At 32.9% G+C, this 24,641-nt stretch overlaps 1 protein-coding gene across 2 annotated transcripts in view; it reads right to left on the bottom strand.

The window, feature by feature from the left end:
* The window catches only part of LOC143055619 (protein unc-45 homolog B-like), a 30,946-nt gene extending 18,143 nt beyond the window's left edge, over positions 1-12,803 (bottom strand). The window contains exons 1-9 of one of the 2 annotated variants that reach the window (XM_076228781.1): positions 12,674-12,803; positions 10,001-10,202; positions 9,290-9,465; positions 8,573-8,662; positions 7,463-7,630; positions 6,329-6,536; positions 5,700-5,867; positions 5,040-5,214; positions 4,372-4,441 (exon numbers count right to left, since the gene is read on the bottom strand). In XM_076228781.1, the coding sequence (XP_076084896.1) occupies positions 4,372-4,441; positions 5,040-5,214; positions 5,700-5,867; positions 6,329-6,536; positions 7,463-7,630; positions 8,573-8,662; positions 9,290-9,465; positions 10,001-10,202; positions 12,674-12,685 (1,269 nt within the window). In that variant the 5' untranslated portion in view covers positions 12,686-12,803. Of the gene's footprint in view, positions 1-4,371; positions 4,442-5,039; positions 5,215-5,699; positions 5,868-6,328; positions 6,537-7,462; positions 7,631-8,572; positions 8,663-9,289; positions 9,466-10,000; positions 10,203-12,438; positions 12,559-12,673 lie in introns of those variants that run through there. The other variant, XM_076228782.1, reaches the window with a different exon arrangement.
* Between the last annotated feature and the right edge of the window lie 11,838 nt (positions 12,804-24,641).

Below are 24,641 nucleotides of genomic sequence, written 5' to 3'. Positions count from 1 at the left end.
AATGACATCATAGTCATGTCTGGCAAATGTCCAACATACATTATCTAAAAACATTTTAGATAAGATAAGGAAAAAAAGCTTCATCAGCAACATTTTATATTGGCAAATTTCCAATGAAGTTATTTACATAAAGTTATTGGCAAATAAAAATAGAAAATGACATCATAGTCATGTCTGGCAAACTTCCAACATATATATTATCAACTACTATTCTATACAAAGAAAGATAACTCCAATTGAAAATTAATTGCTATTGCACAATATTGTGCAATTAGATATTTCTTGCTATTGTGCAATACTGTGCAATTGAAAATTTCTTGCTATTGCACAATACTTGATATGGAATCCTGATTTGGACCAACTTGAAAACTGGGCCCATAATTAAAAATCAAAGTACATATTTAGATAAAGCATATCAAATAAGCCCAAGAATTTAATTTTTGTTAAAATCAAACTTAGTTTAATTTTGGACCCTTTGGACCTTAATGTAGACCAATTTGAAAACTGGACCAAAAATTAAGAATCTACATACACAGTTAGATTTGGCATATCAAAGAACCCATTTATTCAATTTTTGATGAAATCAAACAAAGTTTAATTTTGGACCCCCATTTGGACCAACTTGAAAACTAGGCCAATAATTAAAAATCTAAGTACATTTTTAAATTTAGCATATCAAAGAACCCCAAGGGTTCAATTTTTGTTAAAATCAAACTAAGTTTAATTTTGGACCCTTTGGACCTTAATGTAGACCAATTTGAAAACGGGACCAAAAATTAAGAATCTACATACATAGTTAGATTCGGCATATCAAAGAACCCCAATTATTCAATTTTTGATGAAATCACACAAAGTTCAATTTTGGACCCTTTGGGCCCCTTATTCCTAAACTGTTAGGACCAAAACTCCCAAAATCAAACCCAACCTTCCTTTTATGGTCATAAACCTTGTGTTTAAATTTCATAGATTTCTATTTACTTATACTAAAGTAATGGTGCAAAAACCAAAAATAATGCTTATTTGGGCCCCTTTTTGGCCCCTAATTCATAAACTGTTGTGACCTCAACTCCAAAAATCAATCCCAACCTTCCTTTTCTGGTCATAAACCTTGTGTTAAAATTTCATTGATTTCTATTTACTTATACTAAAGTTATTGTGCGAAAACCAAGAATAATGCTTATTTGGGCCCTTTTTTGGCCTTTAATTCCTAAACTGTTGGAACCAAAACACCCAAAATCAATCCCAACCTTCCTTTGTGGTCATAAACCTTGTGTCAAAATTTCATAGATTTCTATTCACTTCAACTAAAGTTATAGTGTGAAAACCAAGAAAATGCTTATTTGGGCCCTTTTTGGCCCCTAATTCCTAAAATGTTTGGACCAAAACTCCCAAAATCAATCCCAACCTTCCTTTTGTGGTCATAAACCTTGTGATAAAATTTCATTGATTTCTATTCACTTTTACTAAAGTTAGAGTGCGAAAACTTAAAGTATTCGGACGACGACGCCAACGTGATAGCAATATACGACCAAAAAATTAAAATTTTTGCGGTCGTATAAAAATTAAAAATAATCTTTAACCACATACTTTATCAGAATACTCAGAATTAATTAGAAAATATCAGAATTAATCAGAAAATATCAGATATAATTTTGATCATTGAGAAGCTTTGTATTTCCATAACAATAGAATGTGAGTAAAATGTTCAGCTGATTTTTACAGAGTTATCTCCCTGTATTGTTATGTACCCCCTTAATGACCCTCACCTGTAACAATGTAGATACTGCCTTGATGGCCTCTACTTCACAGAGTTATCTCCCTGTTGTGCTATGTACCCCCCTAAATGACCCTCACCTGTAATAATGTTGATACTGCTTTGATGGCCTCTACAGAGTTATCTCCCTGTAGTGTTATGTACCCCCCCTTAATGATCCTCACCTGTAATAATGTTGATACTGCCTTGATGGCCTCTACTTTACAGAGTTATCTCCCTGTAGTGTTATGCATCCCCCTAAATGACCCTCACCTGTAATAATGTTGATACTGCCTTGATGGCCTCTACTTTACAGAGTTATCTCCCTGTAGTGTTATGCATCCCCCTAAATGACCCTCACCTGTAACAATGTTGATACTGCCTTGATGGCCTCTACTTTACAGAGTTATCTCCCTGTATTGTTATGTACCCCCTAAATGACCCTCACCTGTAACAATGTTGATACTGCCTTGATGGCCTCTACTTTACAGAGTTATCTCCCTGTATTGTTATGTACCCCCTAAATGACCCTCATCTGTAATAATGTTGATACTGCCTTGATGGCCTCTACTTTACAGAGTTATCTCCCTGTAGTGTTATGCATCCCCCTAAATGACCCTCATCTGTAATAATGTTGATACTGCCTTGATGGCCTCTACTTTACAGAGTTATCTCCCTGTAGTGTTATGCATCCCCCTAAATGACCCTCACCTGTAACAATGTTGATACTGCCTTGATGGCCTCTACTTTACAGAGTTATCTCCCTGTAGTGTTATGCATCCCCCTAAATGACCCTCACCTGTAACAATGTTGATACTGCCTTGATGGCCTCTACTTTACAGAGTTATCTCCCTGTAGTGTTATGCATCCCCCTAAATGACCCTCATCTGTAATAATGTTGATACTGCCTTGATGGCCTCTACTTTAGAGTTATCTCCCTGTAGTGTTATGCATCCCCTTAAATGACTCTCATCTGTAATAATGTTGATACTGCCTTGATGGCCTCTACTTTACAGAGTTATCTCCCTGTAGTGTTATGCATCACCCTAAATGACCCTCACCTGTAACAATGTTGATACTGCCTTGATGGCCTCTACTTTACAGAGTTATCTCCCTGTAGTGTTATGCATCCCCCTAAATGACCCTCACCTGTAACAATGTTGATACTGCCTTGATGGCCTCTACTTTACAGAGTTATCTCCCTGTAGTGTTATGCATCCCCCTAAATGACCCTCACCTGTAATAATGTTGATACTGCCTTGATGGCCTCTACTTTACAGAGTTATCTCCCTGTAGTGTTATGCATCCCCCTAAATGACCCTCACCTGTAATAATGTTGATACTGCCTTGATGGCCTCTACTTTACAGAGTTATCTCCCTGTAGTGTTATGCATCACCCTAAATGACCCTCACCTGTAATAATGTTGATACTGCCTTGATGGCCTCTACTTTACAGAGTTATCTCCCTGTAGTGTTATGCATCCCCCTAAATGACCCTCATCTGTAATAATGTTGATACTGCCTTGATGGCCTCTACTTTACAGAGTTATCTCCCTGTAGTGTTATGCATCCCCCTAAATGACCCTCACCTGTAACAATGTTGATACTACCTTGATGGCCTCTACTTTACAGAGTTATCTCCCTGTAGTGTTATGTACCCCCTAAATGACCCTCATCTGTAATAATGTTGATACTGCCTTGATGGCCTCTACTTTACAGAGTTATCTCCCTGTAGTGTTATGCATCCCCCTAAATGACCCTCACCTGTAACAATGTTGATACTACCTTGATGGCCTCTACTTTACAGAGTTATCTCCCTGTATTGTTATGTACCCCCTAAATGACCCTCATCTGTAATAATGTTGATACTGCCTTGATGGCCTCTACTTTACAGAGTTATCTCCCTGTAGTGTTATGCATCCCCCTAAATGACCCTCACCTGTAACAATGTTGATACTGCCTTGATGGCCTCTACAGAGTTATCTCCCTGTATTGTTATGTACCCCCTAAATGATCCTCACCTGTAACAATGTTGATACTGCCTTGATGGCCTCTACTTTACAGAGTTATCTCCCTGTAGTGTTATGCATCCCCCTAAATGACCCTCACCTGTAACAATGTTGATACTGCCTTGATGGCCTCTACTTTACAGAGTTATCTCCCTGTAGTGTTATGCATCCCCCTAAATGACCCTCACCTGTAACAATGTTGATACTGCCTTGATGGCCTCTACTTTACAGAGTTATCTCCCTGTAGTGTTATGCATCCCCCTAAATGACCCTCACCTGTAACAATGTTGATACTGCCTTGATGGCCTCTACTTTACAGAGTTATCTCCCTGTAGTGTTATGTACCCCCTAAATGACCCTCACCTGTAACAATGTTGATACTGCCTTGATGGCCTCTACAGAGTTATCTCCCTGTAGTGTTATGTACCCCCTAAATGACCCTCACCTGTAACAATGTTGATACTGCCTTGATGGCCTCTACAGAGTTATCTCCCTGTAGTGTTATGTACCCCCTAAATGATCCTCACCTGTAACAATGTTGATACTGCCTTGATGGCCTCTACAGAGTTATCTCCCTGTAGTGTTATGTACTCCCTTAATGAAACTCACCTGTAATAAAGTAGATACTGCCTTGATGGCCTCAACTTTAGACTCATATAATTCATCACTGAACAACTCCCTGAAAAACATATTCATACAATGTTTAGCAAAATGACTACATTTCTGCAATATTTTTATATTATTCAAAAAAAAAATTGGCGGGATATATTTCGCCAAAAAATAAAAACTCACCATCTAACATTTGTATGCAACATTACATTTATGAAACTGTAAATGAACCTGCAATAATTACTTTCTCATTTTTTTTCATTGTTGAAGGTGTCTAAATAATCCCAATAACACAAATTTTGGCACTAAAAATATTCTTATGCTGAAAATCTTTAGAAAATAAAATTCAACATGGTTTAAAAAATTTTTGTAAGCTATGATCACCGACTTTAATAAATGTGTGCCTCTGTGTACAAAAAAAAAATGTATGTTTCATAATTTATTAAAAAAAAACAAAGACAAATAGAATTTAGTCATAGTATTTAAATATTTAATAATTGTTTTTATCCAAGCTTTTTTAATATCATATTATATTATAATATGCCCTGAGAAAGTCTAGAGAAGTGCTGAAAATTTAAAGGGTGGAAGAGCACCACCATGTAATAATAGCCTGTGGTGATTACTGGGGAAGCTATTTCTTATATTGCACAAAAGATAGTAATACTCACTTGAAGAAGTTACTACATTTTTCTTTAAATAAATCTCTCTCTTTATCACTTCTAAGATCATCATATATTTTAGACATACAGACAGAAGAATGCATTTTAGTGGAATCTGAGATGGGTAAAGTACATGTCTCGTGTTGTTTAATGGCTGATGCTACTGCTAACAAACCATCCAATCCTGAAGAAAACAAATTCTAATTAAGAGTCTAAAAATCTTTGCTGAAATTTGTGTTTCGCAGCTGAAAGTTGTATGAATTTCACATTTACTATAAAAGTCCTGACCTTACTTAGATTTAATGCCAAACACTAGAAGTATTACAGGTACACCTTTCATGTGGTCATGGCTTTCAAATATCTAAATTTAACTGTTTACACTGTAAATGAGGGAAGTAATTTTCCCCTGGTATTGTTCTTCACAGTGTGCTCTTTTTGTTTTACAATTTATATAATTGTTTTATGCAAGAAAATATCAGCAAGTACCAGTATATAAAAATATATCTGACAAACAAAAAGGCCACTAACCTAAACTATAGGTAAATGCTTATCCAAATCCCTTATTTACTAATAAAAAAAACTTTTTACTGAACTACCGACCCTAGTTTTGTTCTACAGGTGACGTAAGTATGAACTGTCTTAAAATCATATAACTTTACTGGTCTCTACCTTCTGTATCAAGGAATTTTCTTGTCCAGTGCAGTCCAGTTTCCCTGGTGATATATTTGATAATAAGTTCGATCACGTTGTCACGACCAGATGCTGACACTTTGGCATTTTCGATCATCTTACTTAACATGGTAAATACATTGTCTGTAAGAAGTTGTTGTTCCTCAGCTAAAAGTATAAAATTAAAATTAAATTGTTTACAAATTAGGATTTTTTAAATTGATGAAAAATCAGACAGTATCACATTCAAAATAATAAAAATTTGCATTTATAATTTCAGAAGTGATTTATTGATACCCCTTCTTTTACAAAGTTCTACTCAAAAACAACTGAAGCTTGACCAATCTAACAAATATCTATTCTTGTATACATGCAAGTTTTGAGCATATCATTAACATGCTCTATACATGCTATAAAAGCTCTTACAAATAAAACGCAAATATTTTAAAAGAAAGAACAGGGAACAGAGATAAGAGATGCCAGCCATATTAGAATATAATTTTACGGCAAAGACTTCCATTTTCACTAAATTTTTTATATATATATATGACACTAGCAACAAAATGTTTAATTACAAAGGTGGTGCAACTTTCACATTCTTTAAAAAAAAAAGTAAAAGTTTTTCTTACTCATTTCAAATTTTGGCCAAATACAAGGATTCCCCTGTTTCCTTTCATCTTTGTAGTGCTGCACCTTAGCTCTGTATAGCTCAAGATCAGTTAAGGCTACCAGTAGTTTCTCTAACAAAAATGTTGCTGAGGTTGAAACACGGTTATTTTTTTCTGCTATAAGGAAACCAATTCTCTTCAACTCTATATGTTCTAATATTTGTTTGCTCTGAAAAAGTAAGATCATATGTTCTTAATCAGATTTCAATAAATCATGTTCACGGATACAAAGGTCAAAGGACAAATCCCATAATAAACAAAGATAAAAGACAAAGATCAAATTTTACAAAATTGCCTCTTTAATCCCCTTTAGTTGAGTATGCAATTTTTTTCAGTTGTTTGTTCCATGTTATCCATGAAATGCTTGCATTTTGACTGGCAACTTAAATGTTTACCAATTATCAAAACTACTATAGTTGTTAATGTCTGTGTCATTTTGGTCTTTTGTGGATAGTTGTCTCATTGGCAATCATACCACATCTTCTTTTTTATATACTCAACTACCTCAAGTAAATTCGAAAATCGCAAAATTAAAATTGCCACAAAAAGGGATAGAAAGGGCAAAATGAGAAATAAAGTATCTGTGAAAATAAGTTGGTTTACAGTTTGTTGTCTTACTGACTAATGCAGAGCCTCTGGATAACTGGTTCCTTGCTTAGGCCAAATAAAATAATATGTGTGGTTCTAGTTCCTTATCAAAAGTTAGGGTAGGTAAATGTAGGAAGGGATTTTTTTTATTTTATGTTTTATTTTTACATTGAGTCTATGTGCGCAACATTCTGACTTTAACAGTGCTTAATTAAAAAAGACAAAAAAATCTTTAGGGTAGGCTATTTTTAAGACTAAAAAGTAGGGTAGGTAGGGTAACTGGAACCACACATATATTTTTATTAGCCTTAGAACTGGGCACTAATGATCACAGAGCTTTTGGTTTTTAAAGTTATTCTCTTAACTATCTTGCCTGAGACAACCTTGTATTTTCAGAGCTATAAATTGGCCTTCCATCTGTTAAGACTTTTGTACACTGTTTAAAGCCTTGTCTCATGATAAAAAAAGTCTATATCCTTTTTAGCTGCTAAAGAACTAATTACCTACCCTTTCTTTTGACCCCTGGCTTAAACAAGCTAATGTCCTGAGAGACGCCTGTATAATGTCAGGGTCCCGTTCCTCTAACAACTGTTTTAGTTTAGCAATACCATTCTGTTCACTAATGAATTTTGCCCCAGCTTCTTCTTTGGCTAACACCACTAAATTATTAGCTGCCTGTAAAAAGTGTTCAGAGTTTTAAGAGCATTCTTTTTAAAGAGGAAACATGTAAATCACTAGAACTCTTCAAGAGTAGTTGGTGGTAAATGATGGTGTTCCCTTGTCTGGGAGAAGATAATAGTAACATAGCAATTAACCAACCTATACGAAGGAAATTCCAAACCAGGTATGAGAAACTGCCCCAGTATGTGCCGTAACCCAAATTAATGTGTTGTCTCTTTGACACATTCCCCATTTCCATTCTCAATTTTATTAAATATAATCTAATTTTTATACTCTTTTGTCTAAAAAGGACAAACATTCTTATAGAAGTGAATGCTTGAGTAAATAATTTTTTAGACGTGTTTTGTATCAATTTTATTTTTCATATCGTTTAGGTGACCTGACATTATAATAAAAAATGTACTTGTATTTTGATACCATTCTGTAATTTTGTATTTTTAGCTGCATTGTCTTAGCACTTTGTACATCTGTTTGAATGGAAGGATATACTTTTTTTCAATATTTAAAAAATAAGCATTTCCTCTGCACTTATTCTATGTACAAGGGTTGCTTACTTTGTCAAGTTTTTACAGAATAGACTTGGCATAAACCAATACTCTTGACATAGTATTTTTTCATTGATATGAAGTCCAGACATTGAACTATCTATGCATTACAACTGACATAAATAAATCAGATATTATTTTTTTTGCATCTAGTTAGCTTTTAAACAATAAAATATCCACTGCAGAATGTTCTCTGTTCAAGGGTAGCTTACTATCTCCACTTGGCTTAAAAAATCCTCTTGGTTTTCATAAATAAATATATCGGTATTATATATATCAAATATTTTTACTTTTTTTTGCTCTTAAAATAAAATAATGAAAATTTTATACATTTGTTATGTTCACATTTATCTGTAAATGAATTAAGAAATATATATTCAACAATACTTACATTTATCCTTTTCTCTTTTTCACAATTTGGGTCAAAAGTAAAATTAAACATCTGAGCGACCTTTGAACTTGTGCTATTTTGCTCCTTGACCTGCAAAACATTGATCCATTGTACATATAAGTTTTTAATATAGCCTATATCTGCTGTGTGTATGTTTTTTTCTACATTAGAAAATGGCTAGAGGTATAGAAGGGGTGAAGATCCCACAAACATTTTTAACCCCCCTGAATGTTTGTGCCTGTGCCAAGTCAGGAACCTCCAGCCTTTGCTAATTATGTGCATTATTTTCAATTTTAGTTCATAATTTATTTTTGTTTTGGAGTTTGAGTGTATTGTCCATTTTGCTGTTCTAGTTTTTATTTTTGTTTAGCAGCCAACTATGAGCCGATTAAGGTGCTAGATTTTCATTACTGTGTTGATGGCCTTTACCTGTTTTTCTGCTCTTTAGTTGGGTTGTGGTATCTTTCACAATCTATGTTTTCATTTTCTCTTCTATATCTAATATTAATCATATGAATGAGTTATTTCACAACCATCATGTCATTCATTATATTTCATCATCTGACATTTTGTTAACTTATGTCATGTATGTATTGTATATCTGTTATTAAGTGACATACAAGCAAACTTTTTAAATTATTGTAGCCAGACAATCTATCTGAACCATCAAAACAACATGGCCAAATTCATAGTCAAATTTGCATATTTTAAGGTTACCTTCTCCTGTATAATGGGATTCAGTCTTTTTAATATAGGCTGTACCGCTGTATTTTTTGGGTCAGACTTCATCAGGGCTGCAGCATCTTTGTAAGCTTCTTCTGCTTTGTTCAGCTTTTCGTAAGCCTGACAACGTCTATATAATGCTTTTGGATCATCAGGAACAATTTCTAAAGCTGAAGTGATAGATACAATAACTCAAGGTTAACTGATGTTGAATATAAGAATTAATAATTTTTCTAAATTCTTTTCCAAAGAAACATATTAATGTACAGAAACACATTGACAAAAAAAACTTTTACACAAGAGATATTATGTAATTAGCTACTTCATCATTCACATTTTTAAGTTTTATCCAAATAAACAGATTTGCCATAGAAATGTTTGTCTCCAAAGGTGTGTATGGTATCCAAAAAACCAGAAGGTCCTGAAAAGATCTTTACAATAGAAAGAATATTTATAAGTAAGACAAAGCAGTGTCAAATCCTTTGGCAAAAAAATATAAATTATGGCTCCCTTATCATGTTGACAAAAAATACAAAAAAACTAAAATCCATGAACATGTAAATGTTGCTCAAACCAGGAAATTTGATACCCACAAATAAAAGTAGTTTCACAGTAGTATATGTGTGTGTAGCATGGACAAAATGATGGTAAATCAAATTGCTAAAAAAATCAAAATATTTCTATAGCCTTTCTCTAGATACTTACAGGCTGTAGCATCTTGGACAGCAGCAGAGAATTTATCTTTCTTAAGATGACAAGCTGCTCTGTTTTTGTAAATGATAGCTTTGTCTGTTTCCTTCAGGTCACCAAGGTCCAACGCTTGTGTGTAACAGGAAATAGCACTGTCTATATCTCCTGACTTAAAGTGCTTGTTCCCCTCCTCACGTAAAGACTGTGCACTCGCCATCTATAATGATAAAAAAAAGTAGAACATAATTATAACCATATAACATTTGAAATATTACCAAAAAAAGTTTACCACTTTAATATGCACATGATAACCATTTTACAAATGTTTTATGTGCATTTAGAAAAATAAATTATTGGTGGTTGAAGTCAGCTATAAGCATTCAACACTCTATACTTCATCATGGCAAATAGATTTATTGATGGAGAAAGCTGCAGGAACACTTGCAGAAATTTTTTTATGGTTAAATTTCAAGTGCCAGTAAATATGACAAATGAAACTATAACGTATTATGTCCAACATTGACATCATTGGATATGTGAAGTCATGCCTAAGTGAGGTTACATTAGCGACACTGCATGCCAATTGAAGAAGAATATTACCATGACTACCATGACTACACAATTTAATCTTCGATTATTTTTATTAGACTGAGATACAGCAAGGATTAGAATCTAACATTAATAAAACACAGCTGGTGTGAACAAAAGTGTCCCTCAAACAGCAAGAAGGTTGAAAGCTGTAAACCTAGAAATTATCAATTGAAATTTATAAGTCCCCAATTACGTTAGAAAAATCAATAAAAAAAAAATTAAAAATTTCCAGAATTTTTCATTCTACTAATGAACTCAAAATCGTTAACTTTTGTTTTCGGATCTACTTCCGTTTCCGCTCTTGTTGGCATGAGACTTTGAATAAAATGTATATTTATCAACATTTCAACAAATATAGGAAGGAATTCAACACCCTATCATTTTTTAATAATTGTTTGATGTGAAAAAAACATTACCTGATAACAGCGTTTCTTTGTTTACATTGGATATGACGTCATAACTTAAATAACGTCACAACTAAATCCCTAACAACAGAACCAATATCGGAAACGGTACGGTATTTCCGTTTCTTTTACCAACTTGTTGGAATTAAAAAGAAATATTAATACAGACTTCGACCCCATTCACAGGTAATGCCTGCCTCATATTATTAGGACGAAGTCCCCAATAACAGTAGAAAAATCAATATAAAAAAAAAATCGGGAAAATTTTCCCGAAATTTTCATTGTACTAATGAACTCAAAATCGTTCAATTTTTTTGATGTCATGTTTTAAATTCCTGCATCTGCACAGAAATCTAGAATATACTTCCTTTTTCCCGTCTCGTTTGTATGCAACTTTGAGTAAAATATATATTTATCAGTCTAGTATAAAATAGGAAGATACCAGATTCATTTTTAATAATTCCTTGATATGAAAAAACGTTACCTGATAATAGCATTTCTTTGTTTACATTGCATATGATGTCATAACTTAAATAACTTCACAACTAAAATCTCTAACAGAACCAAAAAAGGAAACGTTACGGTATTCTCAGATCTGCAGTGACATCACAACATGTAACTGACCAATCAATGATAAGAATTTGTGTTATGTAAACAATGTTGAGAGGTGATGCGGATAAGAATCCTCTAGATTTTCCATAGACTTCAATGCAAATTAATTTAATTGATATATATTGACACCAGTTGAATCTAGTAATTTTACCCACTTAATATTGTTAAAGACACTATATAATATCTCCATTTTGATTTTTATCATATTATATCCTCTGGTTAAAAAATAATCAGCAATATAAATAATCAGTTATCACCTTCAAATAGATGAAAAATCTAGAGGAATCCTGTCTGCATCACCTCTTGAAAAATTTAAATACCAGGATGTCCGGATCTGAGAATTTCCGTTTCTTTTTTTTAACAAATATTTAAGTTACAAAAAAATAATTCATACACACTTCGTCCCCATTTACAGGTTAATTATGCCTGCCTCATATTATCATTATATTAGATGCCAATATTGTCAATGATCTATTTATTTTATTATAATACCTTTCAAGTTATCCTTATTCTTTTAAACAAAAATAGATAAATATGGATACTATTTGAGCAAGTATTAAACAGTGTCCAGGGTACTTTCTAAAATTTATGCCTGGAAGTTATGGTACAAAGAATTGAGGACGACCTGTTTAGCGACAGTCAAACTTTATGTACAAAATAAACAGTCAAGAATCGAACCCAGACCCCTGGCATAGAAACTACCGCTGTTAAAACTGGGTTAAATGAGGACTACACTGATTTTTATCCTGAATGCAACTAGATTTTTGAAGGAGTGCTATAAATAAGTGTAAACAGGTCAAGATAGCATCAAATTTTCAAACTTTTCTATTGATTTCCTTCAATTACCTGTTTCTAGAGAAGATATTCTATAAAATACTGTAAATAAAATAGGTTTCTGAATGTTAAAATCTAGTTTTAACGTATTTTTTGTCGGAGGGGAAATTTCATGCCGACTTTCAGTTTTACAGGAAGTTGATACCTTTTAAACCTCATCAATGAAGAGTTGTTGTTAAAAATGCATTAAACCTTTGAATTACAGTATTATCTTTATGATTTAGAACAGTATGTTAAAAAAGCTTACCTCAACTTTCATGTCGTCTGTTCAATTTTTCAAAATGACCATCGATTCACAATAATCAACCGTACTACACGAGGGGTCCTTTGACAATCTTCTGTGATTTCCAAATTTGGACATGAAATCTGAGATGTTCTGTGGCTACCGCTGGGAAACTTCTGGATCCTTCTGGGCTTAGAAGCTTCCAGATGTCTGAATTATTTAATATGCAAATAAATATACGACAAAAGTCAATGTTTATATTGATAAAATAAACCCAAGGATTATAAAGATGATATACAAAGTTTACTGAAATATAATTTCATGAAAATATTCTGTATTTAAAATGCATGCTGAACCAAAAAAAAAAAAATCACTAGCTTTTATTACCTCTTGAAATTCAAAATAAATCATTATTTCTTAAAGCAAATGGAAATGATATATAACATAATGCCAGACATGTAAGACACCTGCGGATTAAGTAGGTTTCCCATGGAAAAGGGGGAGTGGTAGTATAATTATTTAAGGAATCACTGAAGCATGGTGTCTGGAAAGGGCATCCTCTTAGGAGGTCAGTGCTCCCTCTTTATGAAAATTTAGTGCTACGCCACTGCAAGAGTATACCAAAACACTTCTTTTTCTTTCTCCATTTGTTCCGTTGGAAAACTTTTTTTTTTAAATTGGTCCGTTTGGTGTAGAACGTATACATGGTATATTGAGTGCGATTTTTTTCCTTTTTTATTTTAAAGGCTACTAAAGTTTGTTTGGTTTCTTTAACTTTTTTATTATTATTATTTGCTTTTTGTTTGTTCATTGTGTGTTTAAGTTTAGTTTTTATCGTTTTTATTTTGTGTTTTTTTTGGGGTTTTTTTTTTTGTGTTTTTTTGTTTAAGGGGGAGGGGGGAGGTATTTGTATTATTATTTCTTTTATTTAACATCAACTGAGCCTTTTTTTTATTTTATGCAACGTTTATAATATATAATCAAATCCGTGACTTCCATGCATCTTCATCATGATATATACAGCAGCTGTCCTATTTGAGCAGTCAAATTGCATTGACTGTATATTCATATGTGATATACAGTCACTGACCGTATATCACCTTGTTTATGACGTTGACAATGCGTTTCCGTAGAGTTTTATTTATGACGTCAATAAAACATACAGGTTCGCGGACATTTTACGTCGTCCGCTCCAAATTAAAAAATGATGGTTTTTACCCTAAATACTTCATTTAGAACACTTATAAGAGTTGCAGTATATAAAGAATAACCATACATTGTCTCAAAATATCTATCGGTTATTTGTACTCGGCTCGAAACAGGTAGAAATGCTCGGCACACCCTCGCTTTCTACCTGTTTCTAAGCCTTGTACAAATAACATTGATATTTCGAGACAATGTATGGTTATTCTATATATATATAATAACAGAGAAATATAACCGGCTGATAATACAAAAGATATACTGAAAAAAAAGAAAAGATGTGGTATGATTGCCAATGAGACAACTCTCCACAAGAGACCAAAATGACACAAAAATTAACAACTATAAGTTACCGTACGGGCTTCAACAATGAGCAAACCATACCACCGTATACTCAGCTATAAAAGGCCCCGAAATGACAATGTAAAACGAGAAAACGATAACGGCCTTATTTATATGTACAAAAATTAAACCAAAAACAAATATGCAAAACATAAACAAACGTCAACCACTGAATTACAGGCTTCTAACTTGGGACAGGCACATACTGAATACAGAATTTGGCGGGGTCAAACATGTTAGCTGGATCCCAACCCTTCTCCTAACCTGGGACAGTGGTATAACAGTACAACATAAGGTAATGTCCAGTGGCAATTATTTCATGCCTATTGAGGGCAAAACAACTTAAAGTTAAAAAACTTTACAATTATACATCATGGACTCTTTCTATGTATATGTTACAGTGAATTTGTATAATCAGTGATTTTGTAGAATCACCGGCTAGTTTAGGGATTATATATAATAACTAAAATTTTCAGGGATTATGTAGAATCACTAGAAAAAACGTTAGGGATTACACATAATAACTGAAATGAAGAAATAGTTTTATTTATAAGGAAAATGAATAAAAGTCAAATAATTTATGCTTTAAAATCATATTAAAACAGCATAACACTGTATAAACATCAATTGAAAAATGTTAAGCACAAAATATCAAAATCATAACCCTATTATTTTTTTTTTTAAATGATAGGCACAATATATCAAATTGATATGCTTCACATCTGTTTTTACCACAATATCCACATTTTAGAAAACATTTTCCTTCACATATTGAATCAGATTTTATGACCCCCTAAGAAAAATAAAGTGTTCAGTAAAAACATCTGTAGTTACCCCCAAATAAAGGGAAATAGCAACCTTGAACTGGTTCGAGCAGTGATACAATATTTTTTTGGCCAGGCGATATCCTTTTTCAGACTTTTGGTGAACAATTACCATTATGTTTTTTTGTGATTCCCTTTCCTTTTTTATCATGTGGAATTATGAGAATACACCATACATGCCAAATGTCAGCTTCCTCTAAAATTTTGTTCTTTTTGTCAATCCTTAGTTTTTCTATACATTTAGATGCGTAAGTTTTCTCGGTTTGAATTTCTTGTTTATTTGAACAAAAACCAAAAAAAAACCAAAAAAAATGTTCCATAATTTTCTTCATTATTTGCTTTACATGTACATGTACAACAAATAACATGCTCTGTGGATTTACAAATAGAACATAAATATTCATTTGACGCTGGCTTTAATAAACAGACAATACATGTAAAGTTCATGAAGTATTTTTTTATTACATTGGTTGCAATGAATTACATTGATTTCCCAGTTAGATAAAAACCGATAATTTCACATGCGTTGTCTTATTTTTGATATTCAAATACGGCGATTAGTTATACTATAATTATCAGACAAAAGATCCATAAATTATTCATAATCCCTGAAATTATATTAAGGAATTTGTAGAATAATTATTAAAATGTTCAGTGATTATGTAAAATCACTGGTCATTTTCAGGGATATAACTACTAATGATTTTAGTGAGTCTACATATTCCCTGAAAAATCAGAGATTCTACATAATCTCTGATTATATTAATTCACTGTAACATATATACGAAATTTGCATCCTAAACTAGGATGTGTTATCCCGTTTATAATAAGGTTTTTACAGGTTTACCTAAATTTCCAAACCAACTTGATATAGTTGTATTTAAAAAAATATTTTTGATCGCTTCCTCAGTGGATCCATGGTTTTAAAAAGAAAGTAGAAGCATTAATTCATTCAGTACACAGAAACTCTTTCATTTGATTCGTGCGTATTTTATCTATGACAACTTCTTGCCAATGGAATGTAAATAAACAAAGATGACCAAATGAGATTAAAACTTATAAAGTAAGGATTTCTGAAGCTACTTTAAGAAGTCCCTGAACACAATTATTACTAAATTAGCTTCATACTATAGTCATAAATCGCCCCTTCAGTATACATTATAGACAAAGACTTGGACACCATCAAGTGGTCAGGAGTTAAGCCACTTTGACCATGATAATGTTATCAAAAGATAAACATTGCTTATCATAATCATCTTTTACTGTTTCTTAAATATAAATGTATAAATCATTTACTTTTGATAACTTTCGTGTAGATCATAGAAGTAATACAGGTTATATAGTGACCTCCCGTCTTTTAAATACCTAAAAAATCTTGTTTGTTTATATGAATCCGACATTTTAAGTCGTTTAACATATTTATTTAAACGAACAAATCTAAATATTTTTTTGTTATCCTCTATAGGGATTTTTATTATTTAGCCAATCTACTTGGCGAAGGAGTAAAATAAAAAGTGTGTGTCAAAATGTGGGGACGATTCCCTCCTCACAATCCAAAACAACCCTGGGGTACCTAGCGTGTTGAGTTATTGTAACGAATTCAGTTTTTTTTAATAAATTTCCTTAGTTTGATTTTTTTTTTGTATTCATTACATTAGATGTAAATATCATTTGTACATTTGTATTTCAAAATCTTAGATGTTAAGATGGATTCATTTTACCTTTCAGTAGGAAAATAAATAAAACAACTTAACTTGAATATTATTTTTCAAATAGTTTTCAATACATTGTACTGTTTATAATTGTTTAAAGAAGGACACATGTGATAAACGTTAATATATGTTGCAAACTTGAAACACTGAAGCAACCAACATATATAATGCGTAGAAAAATTATTATCCATCGATGGATTATTTCACTTGATTTTTTGGCACGAAAAAGGGAAAATGATTAAAAGTTAGCTCCATGTCATAAAAGTATTCTTAAGTTCGAAATGATTTACTATTATTATTTATTTCTCATGGATATGATTGGCTATTTTAGATAGAACCGGAACTGTCCGTGACTTTTCTGAATGAGAAAATACTTGTTCAGAGTGCTGTTCTAAAGTATAGTCTACTAACCCACTTATATGGGAATAATTATAGACAACCAAGTTGTTTCTATTGTTCCCAGTATGGACAATTTCCGTATGGTTTTCAAAAATTACTGGATTCGTCAAATATAGTTAATTGTTTCAAATGATTACAAATATGAAAGAGCATATGATCATATTTTAATGACATATGTGTTTCGTCAGTTGTGAGTTGTTCATAAACCTGACTAACCGGAAATGAGGAAGAGTGAGTAAAAGAGAGTCGAAAGATACCAGAGGAACATTCAAACCCATTCATAATTCAAAAATAAACTGAAAACGCCATGGCTAAAAAAACAAAACAAAATAACAACAACAATACTAAAAAAACACAACATAGAACTAAGGACTGAGCAACCCGAACCCCAATAAAACTTTGAGGTGATATCAGGTGCTCCGGAAAGGCAAGAAGATCATAATCCACAAGGTAGCTCCTGGTCCAAATGTAAGTAACTGAGACGACTGTATTCTCATGGTGATACTTATCACGTATTACTGACTATCGGTACTGCAGTTCCAATCGGTTAAACAGGCCAATTTCTGATCTACATGAATGCAAAATCATTGGATTGCAATGGCAATCGGAACCACAGACAAAACACTCATGTACACTATAACAAAGAGTTTGATGACAATTCTATATAGTAAGTAATAGATTGTGTCGTCAAATCCAAGTGGTAAAATACTAGATTGCAATACCTGGATTTCTGCTGAATAGGAGTTCGGCATTTAAATCAGAGACATCCAATCCGATAACCGATTTCGACTAGTCGCCAAAAAAATAGATTTTTTTTTCGCCTACCTAAAAAAAATACATAGCCCCCTCCCAGAAAATCAAATGGTTGCTGCCTTAGAGCCTGTTGCAACGCAACTTTTAAAATCCCACGCATTACTTTCTATCTTTCAACTTCGTACCTTTATTTTTTTGCTTTTTTCACATTTTTTTTTATTCTAGCGTCACTGATGAGTCTTTTAATTTGTAAACGAAACGCGCGTCTGGCGTAAATATAAAAGTTTAATCCTGGTATCTATGATGAGTTTATTGATTTGACAGCAAAACTCGAAATCACGAGTAAGGTCCTTATCTGTTACAGGTTAGAGATAGTGTTGAGATCTCATAAACATGTTTAGTCCCCCAACATTTCCAAGTCGAGCTAAAAATTGCCCCGTGTAATACTATTATTTAAACAGAGACTGTCAGCACCTAGTGTTATCAACAATAAACAAGTTATCGTAACGCAGAAACTGATCAAATCTAAAAAAAGAAGATGTGGTATCATTGACAATGAGACAACTGTCCACAAAAGACCAAAATGACACAGACAAACATGATTTCTAAAAAATGAAACTGAAATCAATGTTTGGTGGTTGTGTACTGTAAATTCAGAAATTATTGTGATGTTTTTAGTATTGCAAATAATACGATTGAGTGAGTATCGCAATGATACGAACCTGGGGTCGGATTCACAAAAAAACTTACGACTAAGATTGGTCTTAAGGTAGATCATAGGTATATGTTTCCCGAGACAGAACTTTCTTACATTTTGCAAAAATGAAGATTTTACTATGCTCTTTCCAAAAATGTAATAAAAAGGATGGGTCACCGTGCTATTTTTCAAACTATGAGTTGTTGAAAATTGCCTTAATTTGCTTAGAATGATCATGAAAAAACACATGTTTGTGCATAAAAGAAAAATCTATGAGATAGAATTTTGTGAAATAAATTGTGGGAAAATAGGATTTATAATATGTTTTAGGGAAATAAAAAAAAAATGATGTCACCAAACTTGTTTTCTTGCTACAAGTAAAAATAAAAAAAACATCCCTATCACTCCAGTATAAATTTGAAACAAAAAGAGTTATCCCCTTAAACGGCTTAGTTGAAAAAAATGATTGTAAAACACAAATGTTTGGTATTTGTTTAAATATTTTATATAATGCAGTAAATCAGCAAGTTTTCTTCATATCAATAAACAGGCTTATCAATAGAATTGATTGCACATTTGTCTACAAATTTGGAGATTTGGGTAAATAACTAGACTGATTGTTTACTGCAATAGTACAATTCAACATGGCGGTATACCATGAATCTACCTTAATTCATGAACAAATCAGTATACTTACGATTAATCTTAGTCGTTAATTTTTTTGTGAAATTGACTTCTGCATTGTAATAAAATATCTGTGCGCCTATTTTCTAGAAAGTACATTTTACTTAATCCTGCATTTTCTTAAGTAATGATATCCATTTGCGTCAACAACTGCTTGCAGATTGTAATGCAGAGGTTGTGGTTGGTTGCTGTCTAGTATACTTTTTTATTCATTGTTATGTTATTAACAGGTCGATGGCTTTCTCCTTTCTTTCATCCTGCGTCTTTTTTTTTTATTGTCTCCTATACGGCATTGGTTTTGCCCATTGCTGAAGGGCGTTTATATATACAGTTTCCTATAGTAGTTGCATGATAAAGAGTTGTCTCATTGGTTAATAATATAACGTCTCCTGATTTATATAACTATCATAACTGATCATCTCGTTCCGCCTAAAGTTTAGAACAAATTTATAAGGGAATTCGAATTCATGCACGTGTCGACAACATATTCTGACATAGCAACAGACAAAAAAGGACAAAATGGACACACAAAAAAACACACAGAAAAAACTCAAATCTCAGCATGACGAAACGAGACCAAAACTAATATCAACTGCACAGAAGTGTACCGTACACGATTTTGTGTTGACAAATTAATGATAACATAAAATTAATTATAAGCATTTTTGCCATTATATATAAGGTAGCGAAAATTTTATATTCAGCGGCTTGAGATGAATCCTGCTTTGTAAGAAAACACACAACCACAGCGATTTCATTGTGCTTACAGTAATAATCTTCTGCAATGAGATAGACAAAAAATAACCCCGATTGGTCTCAACTTGGTCATGCTGGAGAAGCAGCTATTTCCCCGCTATGAGTCAATCATAAAACTGTTACGATATCAGATAAATGGATGACAGTGTGTTGTTAGCAATTTCTTAGCTATGATATGACAAAAACAAGTAACTACTATATTTGATAGAATAAGTTGGATCCTGCTTAGTGAGTACTGTAGAACGGCGCACTGAACCTGTTGTTTTTTTTTTTTTTTTATCGCACTTGAACACGCAATAAAGAAGACATTTCACAACATCGATGACTCCGATTTCTTTTCGCTTAAAATTTCGAAATAAGTATGATCTATCTTCATGCAAAATTGATTTATAGACTAAGTATAAATTTCTCTTTTATCTGAGCCATCTAGTCTATTTTCTGACCCCATACTGCTGTATGCTAATATAAGCGAAAGATTGGCATATTAAAAACTAAAGTCTTTGGTTTAACCTGAACAGAAAAAAAACCCGATCTCTCAAATATGAGGCTAGCACGCTAACCACTACACCTCCACATAAAATAGAAGTCCACCTTCAGACCGTCGCATTTAGCTAGCATAAACAACGTCAAAAATGGAACATCGCACTTCAGCGTACCCACCAACACACTTTAGCGTAGACCATCGCACGTCAGCGTGACCATCGCTGTTCGGAGTATCATGCAGAGTCCTACATATATAAATATATTGGACAGTTAAAAGATTATGTCAAAAGATGATACTGATCCACAATTAGCTTGAACTAATTACTAATCGAACTTTTTTTTTTACAAACAACTTTGCTTCAAAAATTGCTAGTCATGATTAAGTTGTACTGCAATATTTTGTTGAAATGATTCGCTGGACCAAACAATACTTAATAAATAATGTATGAGTCTCAAAGTGAAATATCGGGAACTAAACGACCAGGCAATTAAGACGATAAATTATAATTTTTTTTATATTTTTCATGCTATTCCGGGTCCAATTTTCCGATGTTTCATAAGATATGTCATAAGATATATCGTAGGACACATTTTATGACTATCTTATTTCGTAACTGCAATCCCGTTCCCTTTTTACGTGTGTGACCTACCGAATTAGACTATTTACCGGGTTTGTAATAAAATGAACAACACGACGGGTGCCACTGTGACATGTGGAGCAGGATATGCTTACCCTTACCGAGCAACTGAGACCACCCACCGTTTTTAGTAGTGTTCGTATTGCTTACGTATTTTCTTTGATGTATTATTTACATATTGACTTTCTTCTGATTAGATCTTTCCCCCACGTGGGGAAAGACCTTACTGTTTTTAAGGTCTTTCCTCTACGCGAGGAAAGACCTAATTGTTTTTCTTCTATTTTTTTTTTCTTCCAGCATTTTTTTTTGACATGACCTCTCCCCGTTTCTATTGGAGTTATCAAGACCAAATATGGACCATCGGTAGACCTCATCATGAAGTATTACCAGATGAGGCTGTGTAGGATTTCATCATCCCCTTTAGAAGTTATTTCCCTTTTATTGGTTTTTTTTCTACATGGCCCCCTCGTTGTTTTTGAAGATATCATGACCTTATTTAAACAATAGTTAGATCTCATCATGGTGTTATACCATATGAGGCTGCTAAGTATTTCATCATTCCCCATGAGAGTTATGTCCCCTTGAAGCAATTTCTTTCTTTTTCATTTTTCTCAAAAAGTATTGAAGATAGAATCGATTTGAAAACGGCAACATCAAGACCAGTTGGCAATGTTTATAAACATATACAATCATTTTGTTGTTAACCCTTATAAGGAGTTATTTCTCTTGAAAAAAAATACATAATTTTTGAAAAATTATATCTCGAGAACCGGAAGTCGTAAAGACTTGGGATCTACACCAATAATCTTAAATTCATGTGACCTTCAATTTGCACCCAAGGTCGAAGGTCACCGAGTGCAAAAAAAAAATTACGCTGCAATTTCAAGCTTGCACATTAAGAAAACGATAACAGTTTGCTGCATACTTACAGCGTATAAAATGTTCCTCTCGACGAGCTCTACATTTTATACACTGAGCTCAAAAATGTCCGACTGTCTGTTCAAAAGTTACGACGGGATGATTCTTAAAAGTATAAAATTGTGTGTATATCTTTTTAATGGTAACAGATATCAACCTATTATAAACTGCAAAAATGATCAGTAGTTTAAGACCTTCAATTTGAGGTCAATGTTAGGTCATGATGAAATTTAACCTTGACCTTCAAGGTTTATTATGACCTTGACCTTGTGACATTTTAAAGATCAAGTGGTCCTAGAAATTGAGCCCAAGGTCATAGGTAAATTTATCGTTCTAGATTTTGACCTTTGCTTTTTCCTCTTATATATACATGATAAAGCCATGGGACTTTTGGCAAAAGGTTGCAAGCAATGTGACCTTGAAAAAGCTAACCGGAAGTGACCTTTTGTAAACCGGAAGTAGCCACTTTTGTACTAATTTAATGTAAAAGTATATAGAACCATCTATTTTTGGAATCAGTGTCATCTAAACTATCAAAACATACAGGAAGTAACATCTTTTAAACCGGAAGTAAAAATGATCTCCCTTATTTATATCTTTTTGTATAGAAACCATATATTTTTGGAATCAGCGTTCAATAAGCTGTCATTTGACGCTAAAATTGACATTTAAAACCGAATTTTAATATTTTCATATAAAAAAAGATCCTTACGGGTGGAAAGACCATCAATGGTTCTCTGAACAATAGGTTTTTAATCTTATTTTTTTTTATTTTTCTGTACATGAAATTACTTGAAAGAGAATTAAAATCTTAATTTATTATTTGTTTAAATTTATATCTGTGTTTCTATTTATATATATTATAGAATTCTAGAACTTATAGTTCCCATGATATATTATTATACATGAAGTGTTATTCAATTGTCAACACTTTTAAGATTTTGTACATCGAGTATTGAAAGGACTCAAATTCTCATATTTTATCCATAACCATCAAAACATTCATCCAAATTATATAGGAATGGGCTCGATAACATGTAGCTTCATTTCGTGTGTGTTTTAGTCTTGACGCCATCTAACTACCTATCGAGTTAGACCTCCGATGATTATATCAGCAATATAACATAAAAATAGATATCAATAGAAAGAGAACTCGTGCAATTTGATATTTCTATTTCTGATTAATTTCATTTATAGATTGAAAATATATGTTTATCATCTTTTTTGTCGAGCCTGCGACTTTTGTCGCAGAAACTCGGCATAGGGATAGTGATTTGGCGGCAGCTACGGCGGCTTTGGCGTTAGCTAACTTCTTAAAAGCTTCATATTTTAGAAGGTGGAAGACCTGGATGCTTCATACTTTGTATACTATATGCCTCATGTTATGAAATTTCCGTCAGTCACACGTCCAATGTTCTTGACCTCATTTTCATGGTTCAGTGACTTCTTAAAAAAAAGTTAGGTTTTTTTGTAATTTTAAATTCTCTCTTATTATAAGTAATAGGATAATTATATTTGGTATGTGCGTACCTTGCAAGGTCCTCATGCATGTCAGACAGTTTTCACTTGACCTCGACCTCATTTGATGGATCAGTGAACAAGGTTAAGTTTTGGTGATCAAGTTCATACCTCAGATACTATAAGAAATAGGTCTAGTATATTCGGTGTATGGAGGGACTGTACGGTGTACATGTCCAACTGGCAGGTGTCATCTAACCTTGACCTCATTTTCATGGTTCAGTGGTTATAGTTAAGTTTTTGTGTTTTGGTCTGGTTTTTTTTAAACTGTATGCAATAGGTCTACTATATTTGGTGTATGGAATGATTGTAAGGTGTACATGTCTAGCTTGCAGGTGTCATCTGACCTTGGCCTCATTTTTATTGTTCAGTGGTTATAGTTAAGTTTTGGTCTATTTTTCTAATACTATATGCAATAGATCAACCATATTTGGTGTATATGAATATTTTATGATCTATATGTCTGTCGCGAAGGTTTTATTTGACCTTGACCTCATTTTCATGGTTCACTGCTCAGTGTTAACTTTTTGTGTTATGTATGTTTTTTCTTAAACTTTTAGCAATAGGTCAACTATATTTGTGGTATGGCAGAATTGTTAGCTGTATATGTCTGCCTGACATGGTTCATCTGACCTTGACCTCATTTTCATGGTTGATTGGTCAATGTTTAGTTTTCTTGGTTAATGTTAAGTTTATGTGACAGTTGTAATAAACTTTATATTTACTATCAACATAATATCAATGATTAGTACAGAAGGCGAGATATTTCAGCGTGTGAACTCTTTTTACCGGTATAGAAATGCTTTTTTGGTGGGTCGAATCAGCCAATCAAATGATATACCTTTGCTTCACTTTCAATGTTGGCATTCTTTTCTTTTAAGTAAGCGAACACGCAAAATGCATGCGTTATCCATCTTTAGATCTAGTGCCCCTTTAACGAAATGCCGGTGTAAATACACTTCTAAATTATTATATGTACAATAAGAAGATGTGGTGTGATTTCCAATGAGACAACTCTCTACTATAGACAAAAGTCACAAAAGTAAACAACTTTATATCACTGTA

This window comes from Mytilus galloprovincialis, chromosome 12 (assembly GCF_965363235.1).
Source record: "Mytilus galloprovincialis chromosome 12, xbMytGall1.hap1.1, whole genome shotgun sequence".
Lineage (NCBI taxonomy): Eukaryota > Metazoa > Mollusca > Bivalvia > Mytilida > Mytilidae > Mytilus > Mytilus galloprovincialis.
This window is presented reverse-complemented; position numbering and strand designations above follow the sequence as displayed.